At 37.5% G+C, this 24,460-nt stretch overlaps 1 protein-coding gene across 6 annotated transcripts in view; it reads left to right on the top strand.

Moving 5' to 3' along the window:
* Positions 1-1,483: 1,483 nt before the first annotated feature.
* SLC6A6 (solute carrier family 6 member 6) overlaps positions 1,484-24,460 on the top strand; it is a 60,350-nt gene continuing 37,373 nt past the window's right edge. Inside the window, exons 1-3 of one of the 6 annotated variants that reach the window (XM_063291663.1) lie at positions 1,484-1,683; positions 11,404-11,439; positions 16,755-16,820. In XM_063291663.1, coding sequence (XP_063147733.1) covers positions 16,766-16,820 — 55 coding nt within the window. In that variant the 5' untranslated portion in view covers positions 1,484-1,683; positions 11,404-11,439; positions 16,755-16,765. Of the gene's footprint in view, positions 1,684-1,915; positions 2,613-11,403; positions 11,440-16,754; positions 16,821-24,460 lie in introns of those variants that run through there. The other 5 variants (XM_063291664.1, XM_063291665.1, XM_063291667.1 and 2 more) reach the window with 5 other exon arrangements.

The raw sequence follows: 24,460 nt of genomic DNA, 5'->3' as shown, positions 1-24,460 counted from the left end.
TTCTTTCACTAAATCACACGCACACACCTCTTTTTCCTTGGCTTGATTGGAACAGGATAACCAGATGTCTCCTATTTCACTGACTGATGGACTGACTACAAGGAGGGATGGGGAAGAGAGATTCCAAACAAGGATTCTCATGTGAAATGAGAGGTGTCATGTTTCATGCCTGTAGGCAACTCACCCTCTCACCTGGAACCCTCCATTCCGGCTTTGTGCAGACTACAGTTGCCGTATTAAAGGAGTAAATATATAAGACTTTAGTTGATCAGATACTTATTACAATTTCACATATTGCAGAATGGACCCTGGTATTGAAAACTTTCACCAGGGCTGATCTCTGGCAGTGATTCCACATTCTAGGTGAAACCTGTGACTCTCAATTCCTTCTTTGTAATGAGCCAGTTTGCTGTAGTGGTTAAGGCAGGCTAGAACCTGGGAGACCCGGAGTTCTAGTCCCACCTTAGACACAAAGCCAGCTGGGGGACCTTGGGCCAGTCTCTCTCTCTCAGCCCTAGGAAGGAGGCAGTGGCAAACCACTTCCGAAGAACCTTGCCAAGAAAACTGCAGGGACTTGTTCAGGCAGTCACCAGGAATCAAGACTGACTCAAAGGCAGCAAAAAAAAAAATGCTGTTAATGGATAAATGTTGCCTGCGATTGTCCTTTCAGCAGCCTTGTGTTGCAATCTTTCAATTTTACAACAACCCTGGTAAGTAGGATAAGCTAACAAGTAGCGACTTGCCAAGTAGGAAACATGTTATAATGGATCAGTAACCAAAAGCTGAGCATTCGTTTGCGGTCCAGCTTTCCACTCATGTGAACAAACCGGAAAGGGTACAGTACAGTATTGAAACCTGGGCTAAAAATCCGAGAGGGTGAAGGTGAGGAATACTTGATTGCAAACACGCTGAGGGGCAACCCTGGATTCATTCACACACACACACACACGCCTTTTTTCCCCCCATGTTAAACGTCATGATTCTCTCCGGCCGGGCCGGGCGGATGGCAGAAAAGGAGACGAAAGCCTCCGGATAGGCTAGACCGGAGACGCCATCTCGTGCCAAGGGCCTCGTGCCTCCAACTCTTCAATTCGAGGGGGAGTCGAGAGGTCGGGAGAAGTCACGTTCCACTCTCACACGGAGAAAAAAGAAAGTCCCTTCTGGGCTTCTTAATCCGCCCTCCCCTCGCTTAATGAGGGAGAGGGGAAAGTCTCCCGCCTCCTGGCACATGCTGGAGTCGTTGGCTCCCTTTCCCGCCTCCCGACGGCGGCGGGGGCTTAGCTAGGCAGCTGTTCCCACCTCCTCGTGCCTGGCAGCCCCTCCCCGCCCCTTGCAGCCCTCCGGGCCGCCTGCCAGCCGAGGCTCCCCGTCCTCCCTGCGTGCATGAGTCTCCGCCGAGCTGAGTGAAACTGGCCCCTCCTTTCCCCACGTCGATCCCTCCTCCCTCCCCCCAAAGCTGAAGCGGAGCTGGTGTTTTTCCACTCACCAGGATGGGTGATGCTCAGCGCTCGCTCATTAGCGAACAGGCACGAGAGGTCAGGAAGAAAGCGCTTATAAATTACCGTTTCTTCCTTCCCAGCGCTGTTAGTCTGCCTTGCCGCTCCCGCCGAGGCACATAGGATAGAGGCAGCGGCAGCGAAGACGCTGGACAGCTACCGGGTCCGAGAGGAGCAGCTGCTACAGGTACCCCAGGCGGGTTTTCGGTGATTTGGGGAGAGAAACCAGCCCGACACGACCACCGCCGCCTCGCCTTCTCGCCCTCCTTCCTGGTATTTAGGAACAAAGCAGGCAGGCATATGAGCCCCTCGTCTTTGTTATTCCTCCCGCCCAACACCAGAAATGTGTGTGTGGGGGGGAACAAACCTGCATCAGGGGATGGGGGGTTTTTTTGGTTTTTTTTGGTGCCGGGTTTCAACCAAGGTTGAGCGACCCTTCCCCAAATTCCCCGCATTTGCTTCCTTGCACGTGCCTCTCGCTCTGCACTTTTCCAGCGCCTTGTTTCCGAGCGATTTCTTTTCTCTGGAGCATGGCGGTTGCCTTTTGTCTGCGTTTTATAAAACGTGCGTGCATGTGCACCTTTCTGGTGAAGCCGAGGGGTTTGCTCAGCTGGGTTCTTCCCCTTCATTCCTAGCAGTCAGCCTCCCATACCTTATGTGCAGTTTTAAATAACATATTTAGCAATGGTTAAGTGGAATTAACGACTTGTGTGGTAACGCTTTACGTCTGATTTCGTGCGGTGGTTTTTTTCTTCTTCCCTTGATATCTGTGAGCAAGTGCTTGTCTCTTCCCCCGCAACCCTCCCCGCGCTTCCTCCTCCGTGCGACGTGCGATTGAATTATATTTAAGCACGCGGCTGGTCTTAAAAAAAGACAGACTGACGGCAATTAGAAAATTCGAACAGAGCCCTGCTACGCCCCTGGTGCCAGCGCATCTTTAATAGCCCTCTTGCGAATTCGTTCGTTCATTTTCTGGAGGGGAGAGGAACCTAAAACAATTGTCCCGCGTGCTCTTGGAAACTTTACTGGCAAGAACTGAATCTCGGGCATACTTCGGGGTAAAATACGTCCTGAATCTGCATCTCTAGTCCTGGAATCAGAAGCCAGCATTCCGGGGTAAATATTCATTTGTATTTGACCGGATAACAAAAGGGAAGTGTACTCTTGAAAGGACACCATCTAAATTTCCATGTGAAAACATAAAGAGGAAACAGCTTTGCATGTCTCCTTGGATCAGCAGATGGCATTTGGGCACATTATAATCTTCCCTTTATACCTTTTCATTAACTGGAGAGTAACGTTATCATTAGGTATCAAACATGCTTTTGGAATAAGGAAAAGAATCTGGAGTAGACACTTGGAAAACATTTGGCTTTTTAAAAAATCAGTACTGTTGTAGTCTAATACTGTACCCTTGTGAGGAAAACTCAGTAGAACTTCCAAATAATTGCTTTTAAGATTGCTGTCTTTTGCATTTTAAAATAAAGGTGAGATAAGTTGTGAGATTAAAAAGCTGGGTGTGTGGTTGAAAAAACACTTTTGCATATAATGGCTTTTGTAATCTGGAGTTTCAGGTTGCTAACATGTTGTAACCTTTTAAAAATGGTGTTTTAAATGAATGAGCTTTTTATAAATATGCAGTCATTTATGCATAATGTTTAGTTTAAGGGAGGAGAAAACCCCTCAAGCTAGTCCAGGCCAAACCTCTGTGTCCTTGGCACATGATTGTGTATGTATAGATTTGTATTTGAGTGGATAGAAATTATCCCTAGAGCAGAACTCAAAAGAGTGTGTTGGAAACATTTTCCTGAAGACATTGCTTGGAAGTTGATATATTACAGTAGAAAATAAAATGGTTTTTTACATCGTATTTGAGATGAGATGGTCGTACACTGTAATAACCCTGCATTTGCTTAAGTTAAATGCTAAAAGTGAAAGAGTGGTTGAGAGAAATACATCAATATCAGCAGCACATTTTTCTCTGCTTTCAGTGTTTGATTGTTATTTTATCTACTCAAACTATTGCTTAAAATAAAAAAACCCTTGGCTGCCTTTTCATGGTTTCCCTGACCCTTCCAGTCATAAACTATTCTGGTCCCCAAGGTCTCCATTTTTCATTTTCCTTTACCACCTTCTTCTGCAGTAATCTATCACTCAGGAGTGATATAATTTATCACCAGCAAAGGCTGTTCTAATGTTTGACATCCTATCCTGTAGGGGGCAGCTGGTGGAATAAAGCAAAGATACTGCTGTATTTTACTACAGTAACAAATAGAGAGAAGATGGAAGTTTTTTTTTTAGTTTATGTTTTGGCCCTGAAATGTTACAGTATGGCACTTTAGGTAGAACTAGCCTGAAAAAGGGCTGTGTTTTCTGGGTGGAAATGCATGTATTTTAGAAATTGGCATAAGGAATGTTACATTTATGCATTGTTGGAATGGAGATTTAGGAAGTGAACAGATGATCAGAAATATTAGTCTATGAGTTGATCATAAAATTAATAGTTCTATTAGGGACATAGCTTGGTATTCAAGCTGGAAAAATTCTAATTTACTTAGGGGTAAAGTGATTCTATTTTTGTTTCCAATGCTGGAATAGAATATATACAGGTTTTTCCTCCTCCCCCCTTTTTTCATGTGGGAGAAGAATGAGCTGAAGTAGGAGTGGCTAAGTAATATGGCTTTAACGGTAGCATCTCTGAACATAGCCAACTTAATATTCAGGACAAAGTTTACAATGCAGGGGAGATGTGTGATTTGTTATTTTCACTTTTAATGAAATTTCATTTTTAATAAAATGAAGTTTGAAGGTTATCAGTTGGATCAGTGAAGCAGTGTAGCAGAATTAGATGTTTATCCCTTTCCCATGACACCATTCTTCTTCATTATATAATGTGTTGTAGTTTGCCCATTGGGTGGTTGTGAGCGCAAAGTATGCAAGTACTTTTATAACATTAGAGTTTTCTTCCTCTTTATGAGGCCATTAAAAAGGTCATAATTTTAGGTAAACAACTAAGATACATTTTGTTTCATGTTCATCAGTGTATGGTTAAACTTAGTACTTATGCCACAGCTTGCACAGGCTATGGGATTTTGTAGCACTTTTGAATAGGAGCTTGTTGGAATATTTATTTATTTGTTTGTTGGTTTATTTATTTATTTAATTAATTTCTATAGCTGCCCATCTCAACAAGTGACTCTGGGTGGCTTACAATCATAAAAATTATAAAACAGTTAAAATAATTAAAACAATTAAAATATATAGCTATTGAGTGGACTAAAAGGCATGTCACACCAGCATGTTCTGTATTGTGTTCGCTGCTAGGCTATTGGCAGAATCATTCTAACACAGTGGAAGTAGCCTTTATATTAGTGAACATGCCACAGTTATCTTCTCCAACCTGGTTCAATCCAGTTGTGTTTGTTGGATCCATAATTGCTGAATTCTGGAAGTTGGAGTTAAGTACAACTAAAGTACACCAGGTTAGAGAAGGCTGTTTTAGAATGGTCCTTTGTCAACATTAGATTTGACTAGCGGTGCTTTTACCAAACACATGCATACACACACATGGCTATTAGGTCATTCTAGTCCAGAACTCTCATAGGTTGATTGGCTTGTGAAACTGAAGAAATTAGAATTATTGTCTTCTTTTGTAACACATTGTTGCCATTACTTGTCTGAGTCACCAGTATTTGTTTATTAAAATATTCCATATTCAAAGGTTATCCATTACTTTTCTCCTATCCTCTGTTTATGGCATGCTACCATCTGAACACAGGGGGCAAGGTCCAGTTATGATAGAATAGTGTAATTGCTGTTGAAAAACCATCTGTCTACAGTATGAGTCCACAAAGCTACTTGAAGGTTTGTAAATATCTGTATATGTTAATCCATAGCTTTATGGTCATAATACAGACATCAATCCTTCCTAATCCCTCTGCCTGAAAATTCTGCTTGTCATATCCAACAGAATTTTGAAAATTATGTTTGTTCTCATGTGAAAGCACTGATATAAATACATCTGTAAAATCATTGACCAGCCTGCCTCAGTTTGATGCCCTCCAAATGATTTAAGAAGACTATTACTTCTAGAAATCTTAGGCAGCATGTCTCATCACTACACAACTGGAGAGCACCATATTGGAGAAGGCTTTCATTGATCTACAAGAAAATAAAGATGTTGCATTGACAAGGATTACTGTAATTATTATGCTTTTGGGGAAAAAGAGATGTAGATCATGGTTTAAGCTTATATATAATGAATGAATGCGTATAAGTAGGGCATCTCAGAATTAGTTACTTTTTTAATGACAGGGTTTATCACAGCTCAAGTTGTTTTTGGAAATGCTGATAAATTAATATGAGAACAAAAGTTTATTTTGTGGAAATGATTTAAAATTCTGCTGTGTTTGGTACTATACATTCTGATTTAGCTTCTCTTCTCATACAATACAATACTCTGGCTACCTTGCTGACTTGGTACTTATACTGTAACTTTATGGTGACTTAATTGAGCCAGATATTGCAGAATCATGTAGCACATATCTAGGATTGCATGTTTTGTTTTTTTAAGTAGGCATTCAGATATTTTTGTTACTTATACAAAACAAAACCCAGATTTCACGTATTTTTCCTGTATCTCAAGCCCAATAGCCAACAATGAGAAAGACAGAAGAAAAGAGAGGCAAGACAGCTTTAGGAGATATATAGATTCAGGGGAAGGGAAAAAAAAAATGGATCAGAGTTCAAGGACTTAAACATGCAGACCAGATGTGAAATTTAATACAAGCACTATGGCTACTAAATATTATCCACTTCTTGACTGTTGGGTGAAATTATTCCTCCACGTTTTAAGTGTGAACAAATCATCCCATTATAATGCTTGCGTGCAATGAGGCCAAAAGCATTACTAAATGATTACTTCTAATTTAACTACTAATTAATAGACTCAAAGTGACTGATTGCTACTTCAAGGAATAATGAGAACAAGACCATGTAAAGCTAGGTCTGGTGCTGCAAGTGCCGTAGGTAGGTAGGTAGGTTATTTATTTATTTATTTATTTGCTATCCTGCCGTTATTATTTTTATAAATAACTCAAGGTGGCAAACATACCTAATATGTATGTATGTATGTATTGAACTTCTTGACCACCCAACTCATATGCAACAGCTCTGGGCAGTTTACAGTAATACTCCTTCCTCCTCCTGTTTTCCCCACAACAACCCTGTGAGGTGAGTTGGGCTGAGAGAGAGGGACTGGCCCAAGGTCACCCAGCTGGTTTTCATGCCTAAGGTGGGACTAGAACTCTCGGTCTCCTGGTTTCTAGCCTGTTGCCTTAACTACTAGACCAAACTCACTCCAACAACAACAACAATAATAATAATATATTTATATATAAAAATATTTTTATCTTGTTTTTCTTCTTAAAAAGCATTTAAAGCAACTCAGTATTTTGTGCTGTCAAGTTGGTGTTGACTTTTAGCAACCACTTAGATTTTCTCCATGACAATCTCTCCCTAACCAAGTCCTTCAAATCTTCCAATGGTGTACCCATCACTACTGTAACTGTCCCGGGTTGGGGACAGATTGTCATGGAGAATATCTATATAGTCACTAAGAGTTGACACCAACTTGATGGCACATAATCAATCAATACTACAAACCAGAGTAAGCATGCATGGGCAGCCACAGGAGGTGGGGGAGCAAGTGATGCAATGTGTATCGTGACATCACAACATAAACCACTTGACTTACATCCTTGTGCCCAATGCCAGATTGCTAACACAAAAAGGTGAGGTTTGTATTGTGACATCACACACATTGTCATTTCCTCTATTGCGATTACTTGGGTGCCTGTCTTAAGTACTGTATGGGCTTGATTCTCCCTATTAGTTTCATTTTGGAAGCAGCAGCAAAACTTCCTTCAGAAATATTGGGTGGGGGAGTCACTGGATTTTGGGATCACGTACCTGAGAAAAATAAAAACAAGGGACGCGGTGGCGCTGCGGGTTAAACCGCTGAGCTGCTGAGCTTGCCGATCGGAAGGTCAGCGGTTCGAATACGCGTGACAGGGTGAGCTTCCGTTGCTAGTCCCAGCTCCTGTCAACCTAGCAGTTCGCAAACATGCAAATGTGAGTAGATTAATAGGTACCGCTTCAGTGGGCAGGTAATGGCGTTCCATTTAGTCATGCCGACCACATGACCACGGAAGTGTCTACGGACAAACGCCAGCTCTTCGGCTTTGAAATGAAGATGAGCACCACCCCCCTAGAGTCAGACACAACTGGACTTAATGTCAAGGGAAGTCTTTACCTTTACTACCTGAGAAAAACACCTCTTCCCCGAATTTAGAAAAATGCTCTATTCTTTTCCTGAATTGTTTACCATAAGAAGACTTAAAAAGAGGGCAAGATAATAGATTGGCTTGGGGATCTTAAGCCTTGCCAAGAAGAGTTACACCCAAATGATCCATAGTTACTACTTAGAACAAGATTGCTTGGAAAAATATCAGTGTGTTTGTGACATCAGCAGTCATTATACCAATCCCAACCCTTAAATCAGAATTCTCTGTACCTTTAAGGAATGGCACAAAGAAACCTGAGACAATGCCTTCTGATGTCACTGAGTATTTCTTTTTACTCCACACCTCACACTGCAGTAGAGACAGACACTGAGGAGGAGAAGAAGAAGGGAGGAGCATGAGGTCTGGATAAAAGCAGTGGTCAGAGGCAAGAGGCTGAACTCAAAGGGATGAAGAAAGGAGAGAGGAATGGAAAAACAGCTGGAATAGAAGATAGTGCTGGCTCATTCACTCAGATAATTCAATTACATCATTCTTCATAAGATTCCCAGCCTTTGTGCCAATTCCTAAGTGGTGCAGAAGCCAAAAACAGGGAGCACAGCTTCTTCATTCCTAGAAGGTGATCAGAGATATCAAGGCTTCATTCACAAATCTTCCAAGTGCTGCTGAACTGTTAGAAAATAGGAGTAGAGGAGACTGCACTCCACTGTGGGTCGGGTCTATTGACTTCTACACAAATTAAGAGCTAATTATTTCCGTTCATCATCCCAAGTTGTTCCACAGGAACTGTGAGCACTGTAGTAGTGAGCCAATCCATTCTTATAATTAAGGTAGGATAGGAAGCATCTTTAGATCATGATTGGGATTATTTATATCATAAGAAGTATATGCATTTGTTTAGCTTACCCAGGGTGTGTGTGTGTTGATATCCTCAATGAATAATTACAAACAGTCCAGGGTTATCTTGTAAAAGCTCTCTTATTATATATGCATTGCGTTTACTGTTCTTATTTCATTTATTTATTCTCTCAATCATATGCGTAGGCTTAATATTATAACTTGGCCCAGAAACCTACATATAAATAAGTCATGATTTGAACTCATATTTGAGCTCATTAATAAACTTTATACTTATCCAGTGATCAAATGTAACTAGTTTCATTGCTGCCAGGTTTATTAAGTAGTCATTTGTTAAATGGGCCTGGATGGCTAGAAACACATTTCTAGGCTAGCTTATAATGCAAAGCGAACTACATAAACTAGTAATAATAATGTAGTTCTGTACAGCATCTCCTGATGGTTTAAGTTTTTGTCTATTTCATTCTTGTTCTTCCATTTTTTTCTAGCTATTCTTTCCAGCTCAAACATTCTTGAATAATCTTTTCCAGCAGGATTTGAAGTTGTCATTTGTCAAATTTAAGCCTGTTCACATATAGTTTAAACCAGTGTTTCTCAAACTTGACAACTTTAAGATGTGTGGACTTCAACTTCCAGAATTCCCCATCCAGCATGTTGGGGAATTCTAGGAGCTGAAGTCCTCACATTCTAAAAGTTGCTGAAGTTGAGAAACACTGGTTTAAACCTTCATTCTCTTTCTACATATCTTATCTATCTTTCTATCTTTCTATCTTTCTATCTTTCTATCTTTCTATCTTTCTATCTTTCTATCTTTCTATCTATCTATCTATCTATCTATCTATCTATCTATCTATCTAATTTTTATCATGCCTTTATTATTTTTATAAATAAAGTACACACGAACACACAATTTTCCTCTTCATTTGCATCTGCACAAAATTAATTTGCCTGTATCTAGATGCAGCTGACCATGTGAGCTGGCTTTGTAGATACAACTTGATTAAAACAAACAAAATAATGCTTCCTATTATTTTGTGCACTGTTCCTACTATAAACAAGGCTTTATACCAGATAAACTCACTTCTTACTATTATGGGCTGCTGCTGAATTTTATTCTTTAACTTACATATTTGTGCCAAGAGTAAGCAATTGGACATGGACCTTCCATAAATATGGTGTTAAATAGTATGTGAAACTGTTACAAGGATCACAAGATACATGCTTCTCTTAAGTAAGGTATAAGTATGCAAGGTAGGAAATTTATCTTTTTAGTTATCCATTGATTGGAACTTGAATTGACAGTCTTATGAGAACTACAATTTCAACTATTCTTGGTTTAAATTATTTTAGTTCTTAATTTATTTTACATTTGTATGATAGCCTTATGTATTAAAAATGAAATGACATTTGGAGTAATTGAAACATCTGAAAGCAGTACTATGCTATGCTCATTTAAAATATATTCAGAACATCAGCTTTAGACAGAATTTAAACCAGCATATTGACTGAAAAATTCTGAGGGTCACAATCCTGGTTCATCTTGAAGGCACATGGGAATGAAGGATAACAAATCTGTTCTTTCAGCATCATTGTACCTTAATATTATTCAGTGGTTTATCTAGGTACTGCAAAGTGTGTTTGAAAAAACTGTAATAGTTTAAAGGTAGTAGGTATAAATAGTAGGGGCAGTGTTCAGAAACATAGGATTTTGTGCCTCTCTTGGCCTTATGCCTTCCAGATAACATTAGACTGCAATTCCCATAATTTTTCAGCAGTCATGGTCTTTGGAAGCCATATTAGGGAAGGCTGACTCATAGGTAACAAAACTGTGCAATGAAAGAGGGCAAAGTAAAAGTACTTTATCAGCCTACAGAATTCTTGAGAAATATCTGTAGTCCCTGAAATGCAGTTTCTTATGCCAGTCTCTGTCTTCCAGTAAACCTTTTAATTTTTCTGTCCTAATCCTCTAGAATTTGTAATGGAGGAGGGATGGAATTGATGGAATGGTATTTGTTCCACAGACCAAACATGAGGATAATTTATTCAGATTGGACTCCTGACAAGAAGGGATTCAAACCTTTACTGCTTCACCCATAGGACTAGAAAGAAGCTGCTAAGTATGTCAGCATTTAATTTTTAAGTTAGACTTGAGCAGGAGGCAAAAGACAAACAATGTGCCTGTAACCAGGCAGAGGTAGTATGAAAGACCTCTGCCTAACACTAAAGAAACACTATCAGACAGAATAGATAGTCCTAGATGAAATGGACAGATTGGTCTGAAATAAGATAGCTTTCTGCATTCTTGACCTTTCAGTTCTAGAAAAGAGCTGGAAAAATAAAGGTCATGGAACGCAAGAAAAAGAAAAGACTTCTGTCACGTTCCAGGTAGAACAGTATTGGAAATAATGTTCACTCACACAATTTGCCTTGAAATCAACCTAATTTTGAGGCAGTTTTCCAGAATTTCATGTTGGCACATTACATTAAAGTAGGGCATTAGAGGAAAACTATTAATGGTATTACAATATTTAGATTTAAATGTTTCTTAAATTGTTTCTTACTTATCCTCAATAGGATCTTAATTCATTTTCTTCCATTTGCATCATTGTTTTGTTTTGTTTTGTTTCGTTTTGCCTTGCTTTGCTTTGCTTTGCTTTGCTTTGCTTTGCTTTGCTTTGCTTTATTTTGTTCTGTTCTGTTCTGTTCTGTTTTATTTTATTTTCTTTTATTTTCTTTTTCTGAAACAGGAAGAGAAAATCCTTTCTGGAGAGACTCCTCTTTATGTAAGTGTTTTTTATGCTTGTTAATGAAAATATTGTAATATTAGCAATAAAGTCTGAATATTCAGAATCCAGATGTTTACCATCTGCCCTTAGAAAGAAAATAAAATTGATACCAAAAAGATTAACCACAGTTATGTGGTGGTTGAGACACAGCAACTTATTTGTTATGTTGATGTTATTATGATTTATTACATTATTATTTCTCTTATTTTGAACAAAATGTTGAGACATACGCACTCATGATATAAATGTGAAACAGTATTTACAGATCTCAGATATGGGCTAGAACTCCCTGCACTGTCAAACTCTGGTCATCTTCATGCCTTTATAGCTAGATGGAGTCATAATCAGAAGGTGGATGCAGATCACTCATGCCTTATCTTGCATATAGTTTGCCACAACATGCCCCAATTTAGCCATGATAATAATAATAATAATATAGTCAGTCAATAATTTTTGTGTTTGTAGGTAACCAACTCACCATACTTCATATTAACAAGTGGGTGAGTGTTTCTTGCCTGAAGTTGCAATCTAGTGTACCCTGTTCAAATGTGTGGGGGATCCATTACATTCAAAGGAACTTATTCCTGGAGCACCATAATAGGATTGTGCTGTAAGGCTGAAATCCTAAATATACTTAATTTAATAGAACTTATTTCTGAATAAAACATGCTTAGGATTGCACTACAAGAGATTATTCAAAGATAATAGAACAAATCAGCATAGAATTTTCTGCTTCCAGTCATTGGCTAAGATATGCTTTATTTTTCTTATACTCTCTTTGCAAACTTTCTGTATGGATAAGACCTCAAGTAATATTTCACAGCTCTTTCTATAATTTAGCATTTATCATATTATATCAACATTTAGCAGCCTTGTCTCCCTAATACATCTACTCAGTAAACAGTGGTCAGCCTGCTGATTCACAGTTAACAGGGCATCACAATATAGCTTGAGTCTGGCAAGCTGAATTAGGACCTCATGTTGGGTGCACAAGCAATGTTCTCACCAGAAGGTTGTGCTAGAAAGTGGTTCAGGCAGGTTCTCACTGGCTTATTTTGCATTGCACCTAGAGAAAACAGAATACCAAGCTGTGGTAAACATGTATTTATTTAAAGCATTTTATCTTGATCTTCAGATGAAAAAGCTCCCCAAATGAGCCTACTGATAAACTGAAACAAGATGTCTTTGACTTGTGGCTTGGAGTATAAAAGATATGACATATATATATATATATATATGGGATGGCCAGAAAGAAGCTAATGAGATGATGATTTTATGCACTTGTTTGCCAGTTTTGGCTTAGTTGTACACTTTGACAGGTTGCAAAGAGCTTTCTTCATGTGAGCCCATATATGTGTGGGTGAACCCAAGGGATTTTGCCCTTCCCCTTATAACCAATAAGTTCACATACCTCTTGGGAATGCTTTTTGCATTACAAACTAAAACCATGTATTTGGAAATGCATCGTATGTACTTTCAGTCATGGAAAGATTTCTCTTAAGTTTAAATACGTTCTTTTGATAAAGGTAAATTGGCTTTGGGAAAGAAAATTATGACAGCATTTGTGGTATAGGGCCTCTTGTTTTATATCATATTCTGTATGTGCACTGCACCTAACCTAACGGCAAGCTTAGAAACAATTTTATTGTTTTTCATTTTCTTTAATTAATTCATTAGCTAGAATGGTAGCTTACATTTCCATAGCAATCAGTTCAAAAAGCTGCTTAGTAACACGGGTCTTTGCTTTTGTGGGGCTGAAATTTTAGTTGACCTTAAGAATAAAGCAGCTGGTAGAGTAATTTAACTATTACTGTGCTGGCTACTACCAGTTTTGCAGAAATTTATTTGCAAACTTCCCTTTCCTTTAAGCCCCAGCCTTCAAACTAGCAGTGTGTTTGGGTTTAGGGATATACTTTTGGAGATTCATACAATGAAAAAGGTAGTGCAATGAAAGAAATAGTAAGGGAGAGCTCCCTTCTTTTGTGGGAGCTTTCATGTCCCTTACATTATTGATTATGCATTTATTATTCATATTTACAAAATGTCTATACAATGGATTCTCTAGGTATTATACAAAATAAAATATATTAATACAAAAATAAGTTTTTTGTCCCTGGCTCTGCTTTGTCATACCATAGACTAAATATGCATCCTAGACTACAGTTAGCTGAACTATGGCACTGAATTACAGAAACTTGCTTTGTGCTCTTCTCTGCTGCTCTGGTGCTCCATCCACTGCCATCTTCTGGAATGTGCATTGGCAGCTACTGCTCTCAGCTGATACCATTTCATAAGGAGTTTCCACATAGAGACAGTGTGCAAAGCATCCCACTCATTGCCATCCAACAGTGGTCATGGTCAGCTTAGTGATAGTACTGAATGAAGGGAGTGAGTGGTACATCTGTACCATTTTACACCATTTCATTTAATACGAGTGAGTGACAGAATTACTTTTTTCTCAGTAGCACTGGCCACATGAATATGAACTGTAAAATTAGGAAGTCATCTTTCTCCCTATCAGGCAGCTCTTTATCAAGGTTTTGGCACTTCCAAATGAAGGAACAGAGGGCGGAATCTGCATTTGTTCATTCTATTTCATTGACTTGAAGGATGTCTTGTGGAATGAGCTAAAAAGGCTCTCGTACAAACCTGCTGGTTTTTGAACAGGCTGCAATGGAGAAATGAGCTGGTATGCCTCCTCTAATCCAGACCCAGCTTAACATTTATCAGTCTTACTGTGCAGCAATTCTGGATAATAGGCTGCATAGCAGAGGCATGGGGAGGAGTGGATAGTATATGCCCAGTTCTGTACTCAAAGCCTGTGGTATATAGCAATTCTCATCAAGCCAGTGCATTAATAGGTCTGTCTCTATACCTCAGTGGAAGAAAAGTTTCCTTCCTCCTTCAAGATAGGTTAGTCACAATTCTTAGTTTGCCTGGAGAGTGAACTGGCTGATTTTCTTAGTAACCTAAGTAAGCACTTTAGAATGTAGATAATTAACATCACTCAGCGTGCACATTCTGTTCTTTCTTGTACAGTAGATGGCAGGGTGTGTGCATATAAGAATTTTCTTGGATTTAACTTGGATTTGCTTTCCTAGATCCCACTGCCATTAAAGAAGCATGGAAAGGAGAAACCCAGTGTTACTGAGCACAGTGGCTTTTTTCTTCCTGCTCTCACCTGCCTGGAGCACATACTATTTAATTAGACTAATTTATAGTGGGGTGAGAAAGAGAATCGTCTAGCCAAAGGAGGCAGTGATAAATCCGCTCCATATGCCCTGTATTTACCAACATTAGCATGTCAAGAGAAGGGTAGATTAGCAATTCAAGGAAATCAGTTGCAAAGTTAAAATAGAATCAGTCCCTTGGCCCACATTGGATGCCTTGATGTACCAGAGCATAGTCTCTTCCAATTATTACTAAATTTAGAACAGAATTTTAAAATTACTTTATATAAGAGAGAGACAAATGAAACCCTCCTAGGACCTGTTCTCAGATGGAAGTGTACTCTATAGGGATATGCCAGGCAACACTGCTGTCAGAAAGAAAAGTTGTAGTCCGACTTTCAGTTTCCTAAGAGGCCCTTGAGGGATGCAGAAATATTGTGCTGACTTTTCTTAATATCTTCTATACACATACACACACATACTCCACCACAAACCTGAGACTGACTGGCTTCTATAGTTGCATATGCTTGCTGTTGTCAAATCACCTTGGAAATTGACAATATGGAAGATGGAAACTTGGGTCTTAGGAATAAAGTTAAAGGGAACACATGTCTGGCAGGCATATATTTCTAAACCCATTCCTCTCTCTAGGATCTTCAACTTAGCAGGCAGAATAGATCAGTAGCTTTCAAACATTTCCAAGTTGCAGTATCAGTTTAAAAATTCCCAGAATCCTTAATCAAGAGGCAAAGCTCTAGTGATAGAAAATAGACTGCATTTCAGTAAAAAACTTCTTTTTGCCCTTAGTCTCTTATGAAACTCCATCCTCATGGAACTGTAGGGTTCCATGGAATATAGTTTAAAAAACCCTGGAATGGGTCTTCCTTATATTTAAAAGGGTCATAGTACAGGATCCTTGAAGAACACTGAGTCCCAAATGGCACATTCTTTGATCTCATCTGCTGATCTGCAAGGATTCTTTAATCAGCAAGACAGAATGCCCTTGGTATGTAAAGGCTACACAAGGCAAGAGTCCCAGTTAAGCTAAGGAAATCTATTGAAGGAAGCTGCCACAAGCAAGTCCCAAGTTTATATTCCATTTCACAGTATTATGTTAAAATGGACATGCACTCAAATGCACATCAAAATACTATACCTCACCGATTTGCAATTGGGTGTGCATGTTAGAAGCACATCTGAGTGAACGTCCATTGAAAGCACTGCAGGGCAGATATTCTATGTACAGATTTGGATGTTCATGCAGTTAATACTAATCGGTGGCTCAGAAGTAATGCATCAGCAAACAAAACAGTACAAAGAGAATACATAGGTCTCCATTTATGCAGTCCATTTATGAACAATCTTTTGACTATATACAGTACATCTAAATTATTGCTGTTATAGCATGCAGTAAACATAAAAAACGAAAGCGGCATCCCCCCAAAGGGTCAGACATGACTCGATGCTTGCACAGGGGACCTTTCACCTTTCACACAGCATGCAGTAATGAAAAGCAAACTGGAAATGCCAGTGGTTACTTCTGTATGTGCTCCCAACCTATGAAGGTAAACTTCCACATATATATATTTTCCTGCTCATAGTCTCTTCAATATAAATGACTTAGTTCTTTGGCTCCTTTTAACTGCTATGGCATACATTTTTAAACAGGTAATAAATGAGCTCAGAAAATTACACAAGGATATCGTCGACTCTTAGGCTTGTTAAGGTGTTTGTGTTTCATACAATATCTTGAAAAAGATACAGATTTCTTAGGTTTTTTTTAAACAAAAACAACTACATAAAGTTTTGTTTTGTTTTGTAATATTAATTTTAGCTTTGAGGAAGCTCTGTATACCTGTTAGTCTTCAATAGAAAATTGAGCCCAGGTATACTGGAGCCTTTAGCTCCAGACAGATATCGGTTCTCCCAGACTAGTGTCTTCGGAATTGCATTTTTATATAGAGACAAGCATAAGAATTAGTTTTGGAGTGGAGTATTTCTTAGTGTGCAACTCCACAGGGGGAAAGTTAATTGCTCATTGTCATCTCCAATCTTATTTTTAATTGCAATGCTCAGAAGGATCCATCTTTCTGTGTTCATTTGCTGCGACAAATACTACCAACATTCATTACTTTCTATCAGTGTCTTACCCTATGGAGGAGCCAGCCCTGCCCATCCACATTGAGGAGGGGATAGACGTTCCAACTGGTGAGTGCAGCTAAGGTGGGGTGCTTGTGAAATGGGGGGAGGCATGCTGATACAGGGAGCTTGAGACCTTGTTTGTGTTCATGTGTTTGGGAAATCTAGGAATGTTTTCCATAAACATTTAAAATAGTTTTCTGTTTTTGCAAAGTGTGCTATGTTGGCAGGACCAGTTCTCAGTCACCAACAAATGTTTCACCGTGGCCAGGCTTCCACCATGGTCGTGCCACACACTGATCTGTCATTACTGTCAGACTTGCAGGTTCTCATAATTTTACTGTTTGTATAAAGAATGTAGCAATTTTTTGCTGTTCAAAAGTAGAGAGATTGAGTGCAATAGAAAGACATTGAGGCAAGTGGTTGTGTTGACTTGAAATTGACTAACTTGTTCTGAATTGCTTGTTCTCAACTCTTAAAACACATTTGCAGGGTAACATACTTTTCTTGGGCAAATTTTAAGAAATTGCTAGCTTTTTTGTCATCTTTTTTTGAAGAAATGACATTAATAACCAAAAATTATTTTAAAAAAAGAACAAAAATGAAGAGACAACTTGGTTAACTAAAGACAGGATTCAGATTACACAAGCAAGCAGATAACCTCACTGCAAGGGGGATCTAGTGGAGCCAAGGATTCTGTTTTCGGAGGAGCCTTTTGCAGTAAGTGTTAATATACAGATAGGACCAGATGTATGGATAAATGCACTCTTAGCACAAAAGAGTGCAAAAAGTTGGTGCAAGTCATTTTTTTTTTTGTAAAAGACATCTTTCATTATTTAGAGATTAGTATTTAGTCACCTATATTTTAATCCAGAATACCTGTTCAAAATATTTCAGAGGATTCTCTTGAAATGAAGGAGAAAAAGTTTCTGTTTTGAAATTTGCCTCAATTGTTTATGTTTTTATGTTTTCTCTCTTATTCCCTGCCAAAATGTATGGTTATAAATTAATTTTTAAAGCAGAAAAGTGCTATTCAGTTCATAAAGTTATTGTGGAAAATTTGAGTGCAGTTCCAACTACTATCATTAGACATGTGTTAAATATGAGAATTACTTTATAATTTACCTTAGGATATGAGGCTTTAAACATAGAACTTCATATGAATGGATGCTGTATGACCCTTAATTGGCTTAATAATGAAATGAGAGTCCTTTTATCCTTTCTTCACAAGAAAGCATTGCAAATCTTTGATGTTTTTTATAGGTTTCTCTATGTGAACTGTCTAAAATCTGCAGGGTTTTTTTAGTTTATAACACATTTATATTTGATTTATATTTAATATTTCTTGTCTATATTGTTCTGGTATTACTCATGTTACTGTTTTTCATTCCAAACAGTAGAATCTCAGAATGAGATTTTAAGCATTTAATTTTATTCAGAATCAGATTAATTTGTCCTATAAGTATACTATCAAAATATACAAATTTTTCATTCCAAATATGAATTGAAAGTATTTTTACTTCCTGGAAAGCAACAGAAAAACCCACAAAATCTGTGTTTATTTCATATAGCTTTCTGTCTCCTATTCTTCTTGCCTTTCTTAAAAGCTCCATATTATGCAAGTGAATTGATTTGTGTGTATGTACATACAATATTAGCCTTTTAGATTTTTATTCCAGTTTTTTTATATAAAAAATGTTGCTTGGCAAATGCAGCTGTTACTCCTATAACACCTTAAAGCAGTTAGAAACCACAAATATTTCTATTTCTTTATAATGTCATTTTCAGGTACATAGCAGCGGAATTAGTATCCAAAATCTATTTATTTATTTATTCATTCATGTATGTCAATTAATTTTGTACAAACAGTTGCTTAGTATATTGTTGAAATTAACTGTATGTGTCTGCATGCTTACTGAGTGCAAATTGCCTGTGTTCAATTAACACAAACTAAATATAAATAATGATAGCAAAATCATTATCTGAACTCAGCTGGAATTGGAAAAAGAGAAATTGAAATAATCTTTGTTAGATGAATCTTGGTAGTGTTTCCACCATTGCTGAAAACTGAGGATAAATTGTCTGTTTGCAAGCATACAGTATTTCAATTTGCAGAACATAATATGCTGAAATAACTGCATATTTTTACTTCACCAGGGAAACAAAAAATTTATCAGTTATTCGATATTTCCTCTTCTAGTCTTCTGAAATTTAAAACAATTTTTTTTAAAAATCCAGTCTTTTATTAAATAATGGTGTCAAAGTTTTATTAGCTATATTGTACTGAAGATTATTTTATGTTTTAAATCTACAAAGAATTATATAAAGAAATTTTAATTCTTGGGCATTAAGGAAAATCTGGATTTAATGTGATAATAAGATCATCAGTAGTTGAAGAGGGCTACAAAGACGATACAAAGATTTGAGGACATGCCCAGTGAGAAAAGGCTGGAGGAACTTGAAATGTTCAGTCTAAAGAAAAGAAGGCTTGGGGAGACATGATAGCTATGTTCAGGTATGTGAAGGGAAGCTACAGGGAAGAAGTTGAGGAACTATTTTCCAGGCCATAAAAACTAGGCATTTTTTTGTATAAGTTGCACTTTCTGAGATTTTGTTTAAATATAAAGAACAACTTCCTGATAAGATATATACAACAGTGGACAAATCTTTCTATGGATGTTGTGGCTTCTCCACCTCTGGAAGTTTTAAGAAAAGGTTGAATAGCCACCTTTCATGGATATTTGTTTCCTCTATGTTGTAGAAGAAAAGATTAGAGGATCCTCGTGGTCTCTTCTAATTTCATAATTCTGTGATTGTATGAAGGATTATTATTTGGTGATTAAAGAAGTATCTGCATCAGTGAGATCCACCAGGCGATTCAGAGTTAACTAGCATACTACATGAAATATGCAGATTTAGCTGCCCTGTGAGTTGTATTTAAAAGAGGAAGCTTAAGTTGTTTCCCCCCTGCGAGGAGGTTACGTGTGAATTCTGCCAAACAAGATTAAACTTCTCCCTCTGTTTAGCAGTCTTAATTTGGATTGGTATACCTTGTACTTTCCTTTATTAAAAGAAAATCCTTTATTAAAAGAAAAATCATTGGGACAAGCATAGTTCTGCTGATTGTCTGAGAACTCCAGGCATTTTACCAAAGTGCAGTTAATTAGCTACCTGGGATAATTTAGTTAGTCAACCTGCATAGGAACAGAGAGGTAATTGGTAAGACTAGAAATAAGAGGGGAACGAGTCTCAAGCAAAAAAAGTTTCTAGTTACGTGCAATCTTAAAGACGATGTTGTGAAAACTTCAGGTTTATTAGTACCTAAAATTAATACAAAGGTAGCTACAGTATTATAACTTAACATCTGAATAAAGCTATGGAAGGTGAGAACCTGTCTTTCATTCCAGACTTCTTCAGATAAATTTATTATAGAAATCCTTTGATGAGTACTGGAAGAGGCAAACATAGACTATTATAAGTATATAAGCCATAAGGAAAACAAGAAACCAACGAATTATAGTTGTAGGCATCCGCAGGAGGGTGGAGACAAATGATTGTTACATCCTGGTGCAAATAACACAACTTAGTTGTGTCAGATATTGGGATGCAAGTATGGAAGCACAGAGTTTGTATCATGATGTCCTCATATCTATGTTGCCATTTTGTTCCAATCCTGCCTATGATGATAGCCATTATTTCTTCTGTTTCGAAAAGGATAAGTAGTTCCATGTGAGCTTCTGTAGCAGCAGACTTACATAATTTGTAACATATTCTCTGTAGAAACATTATGGTCTCTTTCACTCTGTGCTCCTTCCTTCTGGTAATTTGTCTTGCTATTTGATACCATTTTTAAAAACAGTACTGTAGTAATTGGAAGTGCCAGGGCAGAGCCCAGAATCTTCTCTATAGAAAGCATATGAGCTAACTAATGAGTACAGTTTAGGTTGATGCTGTGGTCAGTGATGTAACAATCCTATTTGCAGTGGATCTACCTCTATTTACCCCTCTATATATTTTAAATATTTCTTTATAATTTTTAATCAATACTCAGAACGGTTAATGGAACTTTGAAATATTTGTCCTTATTAGATCCAATGTATGAATGTTAAAAGTGTTTTAAGTGCTCTTCTTTCTTTACCCACTATGCAACACAAATTGTATTTTATTTCTAGGTACTTGGAGGGAGGACATTAGATTGCTTTTCTTCATTGAAGTAGGGATGCCAATCAGTCATTCAGGATTGGCCTAGACACAACAAAGTTGGGAAGTGCTGTTCATTCCCAACTTCCTTTCCATAGGTATAGGTATAGGGTTTTTTTTTAATTTTAGAGTCTCAACCTTAACCTAATACTTGTAGAATGGGTAATTTGGAGGTTTGTTTTTAGATTGACTTCTGAGAATTTGTGCTGCAGAATAGAGGAACACTTCACAACTTTACATCCAGAGTAATGATGTAATTCAAAGTAGCACACAAGTGGAGGTACAGTAATTGTCAATCATTAGGTTTTTTTAGTAAGCTCACCCCAGGGATTGTTAATTGAAGGCTGAAGGCTGACTTAGTTGGTGCATTTAACAGAGCCATCATTTTCCTACAGTAATTCTTGTGGATTTAACAATGGCTAGATACATATGGCTTCACCTGTGGAAAGCTAATTTTTTAGGAAGTACTGGCTTTGTTCAGACAATTTTATATGAATGAACCTTTTACTAGCTTTGTAGCTTCTGCTCCTTCTTTCACAAATGATTTTGCTGGTGTGTCAACCAAACTATTAAGCTTTATATTTATTAGGGATCAAGATTAGAGGAGTGGAATGGGTAAAGAATGTATACACATATTACAGTAATTGGGGTATTTTTATTTTATTGCTGAGCCAATCGTAACGAAATTTCATTTTAATGTACACTTGGGTGATAGTGAAATGACAATAAAAATTATTCCATTCCATTCTTTATGTGAACAATTCTCATGCTTATAAACTCTCTTGTTGCCAGCATAGCATGAAAATATTTTTAGGTACAGTTTAGAATTTTGTCCAAAAGTGGTCTAAGAAGTTGTCTTCTTTCTGTAAATTATATTTAGAAATAACCACAGTTTATGGCCTGGGTATCATGATAAATGGTGGTGGAAATAAAACTTTCCATTCTCCATGTGATCATGCCAGAAGAGAAAAGGGTAGGGTAGCGTAGGGTAGGGAGGAGTATGCAGGAATCTCAGAATTGTTCATATATTGCTAAACTATAACATCTAAAGTGCTTATTTATCTCTTAAGTTAAAAAAAAAAACCAATGTGTAGCCTTCTAGGTTCAAGTCTGAATCTTGAGGATTGACTGTGATCCCTCTCCAGCTTTCAGTTAATTCTCACTCTCAATGCTACTTCTGATGTTTTGAAGATAGAAGCAAACTAATTCAGATATACTCTAGTATTGGTTATGGAACTGAAAAATATTCATTAAAGTGGGGTTCTTTGCGTGAAAGGAATTTGAAATATTGTATAAGGAAGAGGATGTAGGTTTTCTATGCGTAGGTTTTAGGATTGTGTAATTTAGAGAAAGGTGTTTTGAGGCATCCTTTTCAAATCTGCTGTTCGGAGTATTAAGCTACCACATTCTCCAGAAATCTCCAAATGGCCATTTTGAGAGTCTCCCCTTGTCTTTTGAGCATACATGTGCATGTATAGAGGGCAGTTTAGTTAAGATTGTTGCCATAGAAAAGCCAGCCCCCTGAACTGGTCACACAGTCTTGTTGCCTTCTTCTGGTTTAGTGAAAATAGCTCAGAATCAGCTGAGGTAATATCAGGGGAAAATCCTATTTAAGAGAACATCTTGTGCATATCATAACTGATAGTTTAGTAGAGAACAGTTAGGGAATGGTTTATAAATAGAGATGGCACCCTATTACCAAAAAAAAAAAAGTTTGACAATAAAGACCATGCCTTATTAATAAAGTTGTGTGTCTGGGCAGCCTAAGATACACAATAGTGAAATGTAATAATTTCATCAGTGTAACATAATTGAACATCTTGGTCAATTATTGTGAATTTGATGGAACTGATTTGGACCACATCAATAAAATAACATTCACATTTGGCCTAGACATTACTCTTTTTTATTTTGGAAGGAACTTTCCTCTGGCTGCATTTATATTGTTTTTTGCTATAAATAGCAGCTGTTGTTCATTGTCCAACTATCTTAAATATTTGAGCCAAGCTCTTGTTTTTTGAAAGGAAGGCAGACCTATGTCTCCTAGAAGCTGTATGTTTTTCAGTAGTGGAACTATTCAATCATTTTATTGTCCAAGAATGTGAGAAGGTATTTGGGATATGTTGTTCCTTATTAACTGATACAATAGCTGTAGTTCATACTTGCAAAAGCCTTCCAATTCTACATCAGATTGTTGATTCTTTTCTATAAAAAGTAATTATAGCTTTAATCAGTAAAATAAAAGTGCAGGAAATCAAACACAAATCCCATGGCTGCTCAGCACAATGTCTTTTGTTAAACACTGTTTTTTGAGAATTTTCTTCAGTCTTGTAGTGCCTCAGACCACCTCCTTTTCATCTTCCTTTGGCATTTCCTTCAATTGGTAACTGTGGCTGGGGCATAGAATAAAATCTGAGATATGAGTGAAATAAAATATAGGGTTTTAATAGTCCAATATGAAAATAACCTAGAATTATAATACTATTTACTATAAGCTTGCTATGGGTTATCCTGAGCTAGAAAAACAAGTTTTTTTTTGAACTTGGCATTTGAAAGTTGGAGCTTTTAAGACTTGAATTGTTCTAGTAAATCAAGAAATTACATAATTATCTCAAATTAATTAACTCTGTTCCGTTTTTAACCACTACTTCCATTTCATGATATCTGAAATAGTAAGTTCCTTTATAAAAGGAGCTACTAGTGTTTGGCTGTTCCATGTTATTCAAGAGTCAAAAAGGATTCAGACAATCTCAGTTCTACTTAATCTAACCTGGTTAACTTACAGTAGCTATATTGTTATGTGTTTTTTAATCACCATAAGACATTCTCCTCCTCCTGCACCTGCATGTTCTCATTCCCAAGAAGTACATAGGCAAAATTTTGGCATGGCTCACTAACAAGCTTTTAAACATGATTCCCATTAAATGTTCATCTCAGTCCACTGATGATCCAAGAAGACAGAAAGAGGGAGTCTGCATAAAATGCTGGTCTGTGGAATAGGCAGGCCAAGGGCTGATTCAATGCCAGTCAGCAGCCAAGAAAAACAAAACTGCACCTTAGCACACATCTCAGTATGATAGAATTTCCAGTCCCTTTCTTTGCACAGACAATGGGAAAACGTAATGTTACCCTTAGTTATGGATCAGGGAGGTGCTGCTGCCTGTTGTAAACCTCAATGACCTTTCCCAAGTTCTTGTAAATCATTGAGAACTCATTGATGGAAGGAGGGTTACTGGTGATTTGCATCACAGTTGGTTCTGGTGTGCAGATATATGAAATAGCCAGGAATGGAAAATACACAGTTGATGGGACTTACAAAGTTTGCTAATAGTACCCAAGAATTTATACCAAATATCTCCTTTTTTAAAATTATTTATAATATTTCTTCACATATCCTCTCTTCCCTGATCAGAAACATAAACTTTCTATGTTTATGATGGAATGGAGGTAAAGATTCACCCCACTGATATTTGAAGACAGTTCTTTCTCAAGGAGAGTCAAGTTTGTTG

The sequence above is a fragment of the Candoia aspera genome, chromosome 2 (genome assembly GCF_035149785.1).
Source record: "Candoia aspera isolate rCanAsp1 chromosome 2, rCanAsp1.hap2, whole genome shotgun sequence".
Classification (NCBI taxonomy): domain Eukaryota; kingdom Metazoa; phylum Chordata; class Lepidosauria; order Squamata; family Boidae; genus Candoia; species Candoia aspera.
This window is presented reverse-complemented; position numbering and strand designations above follow the sequence as displayed.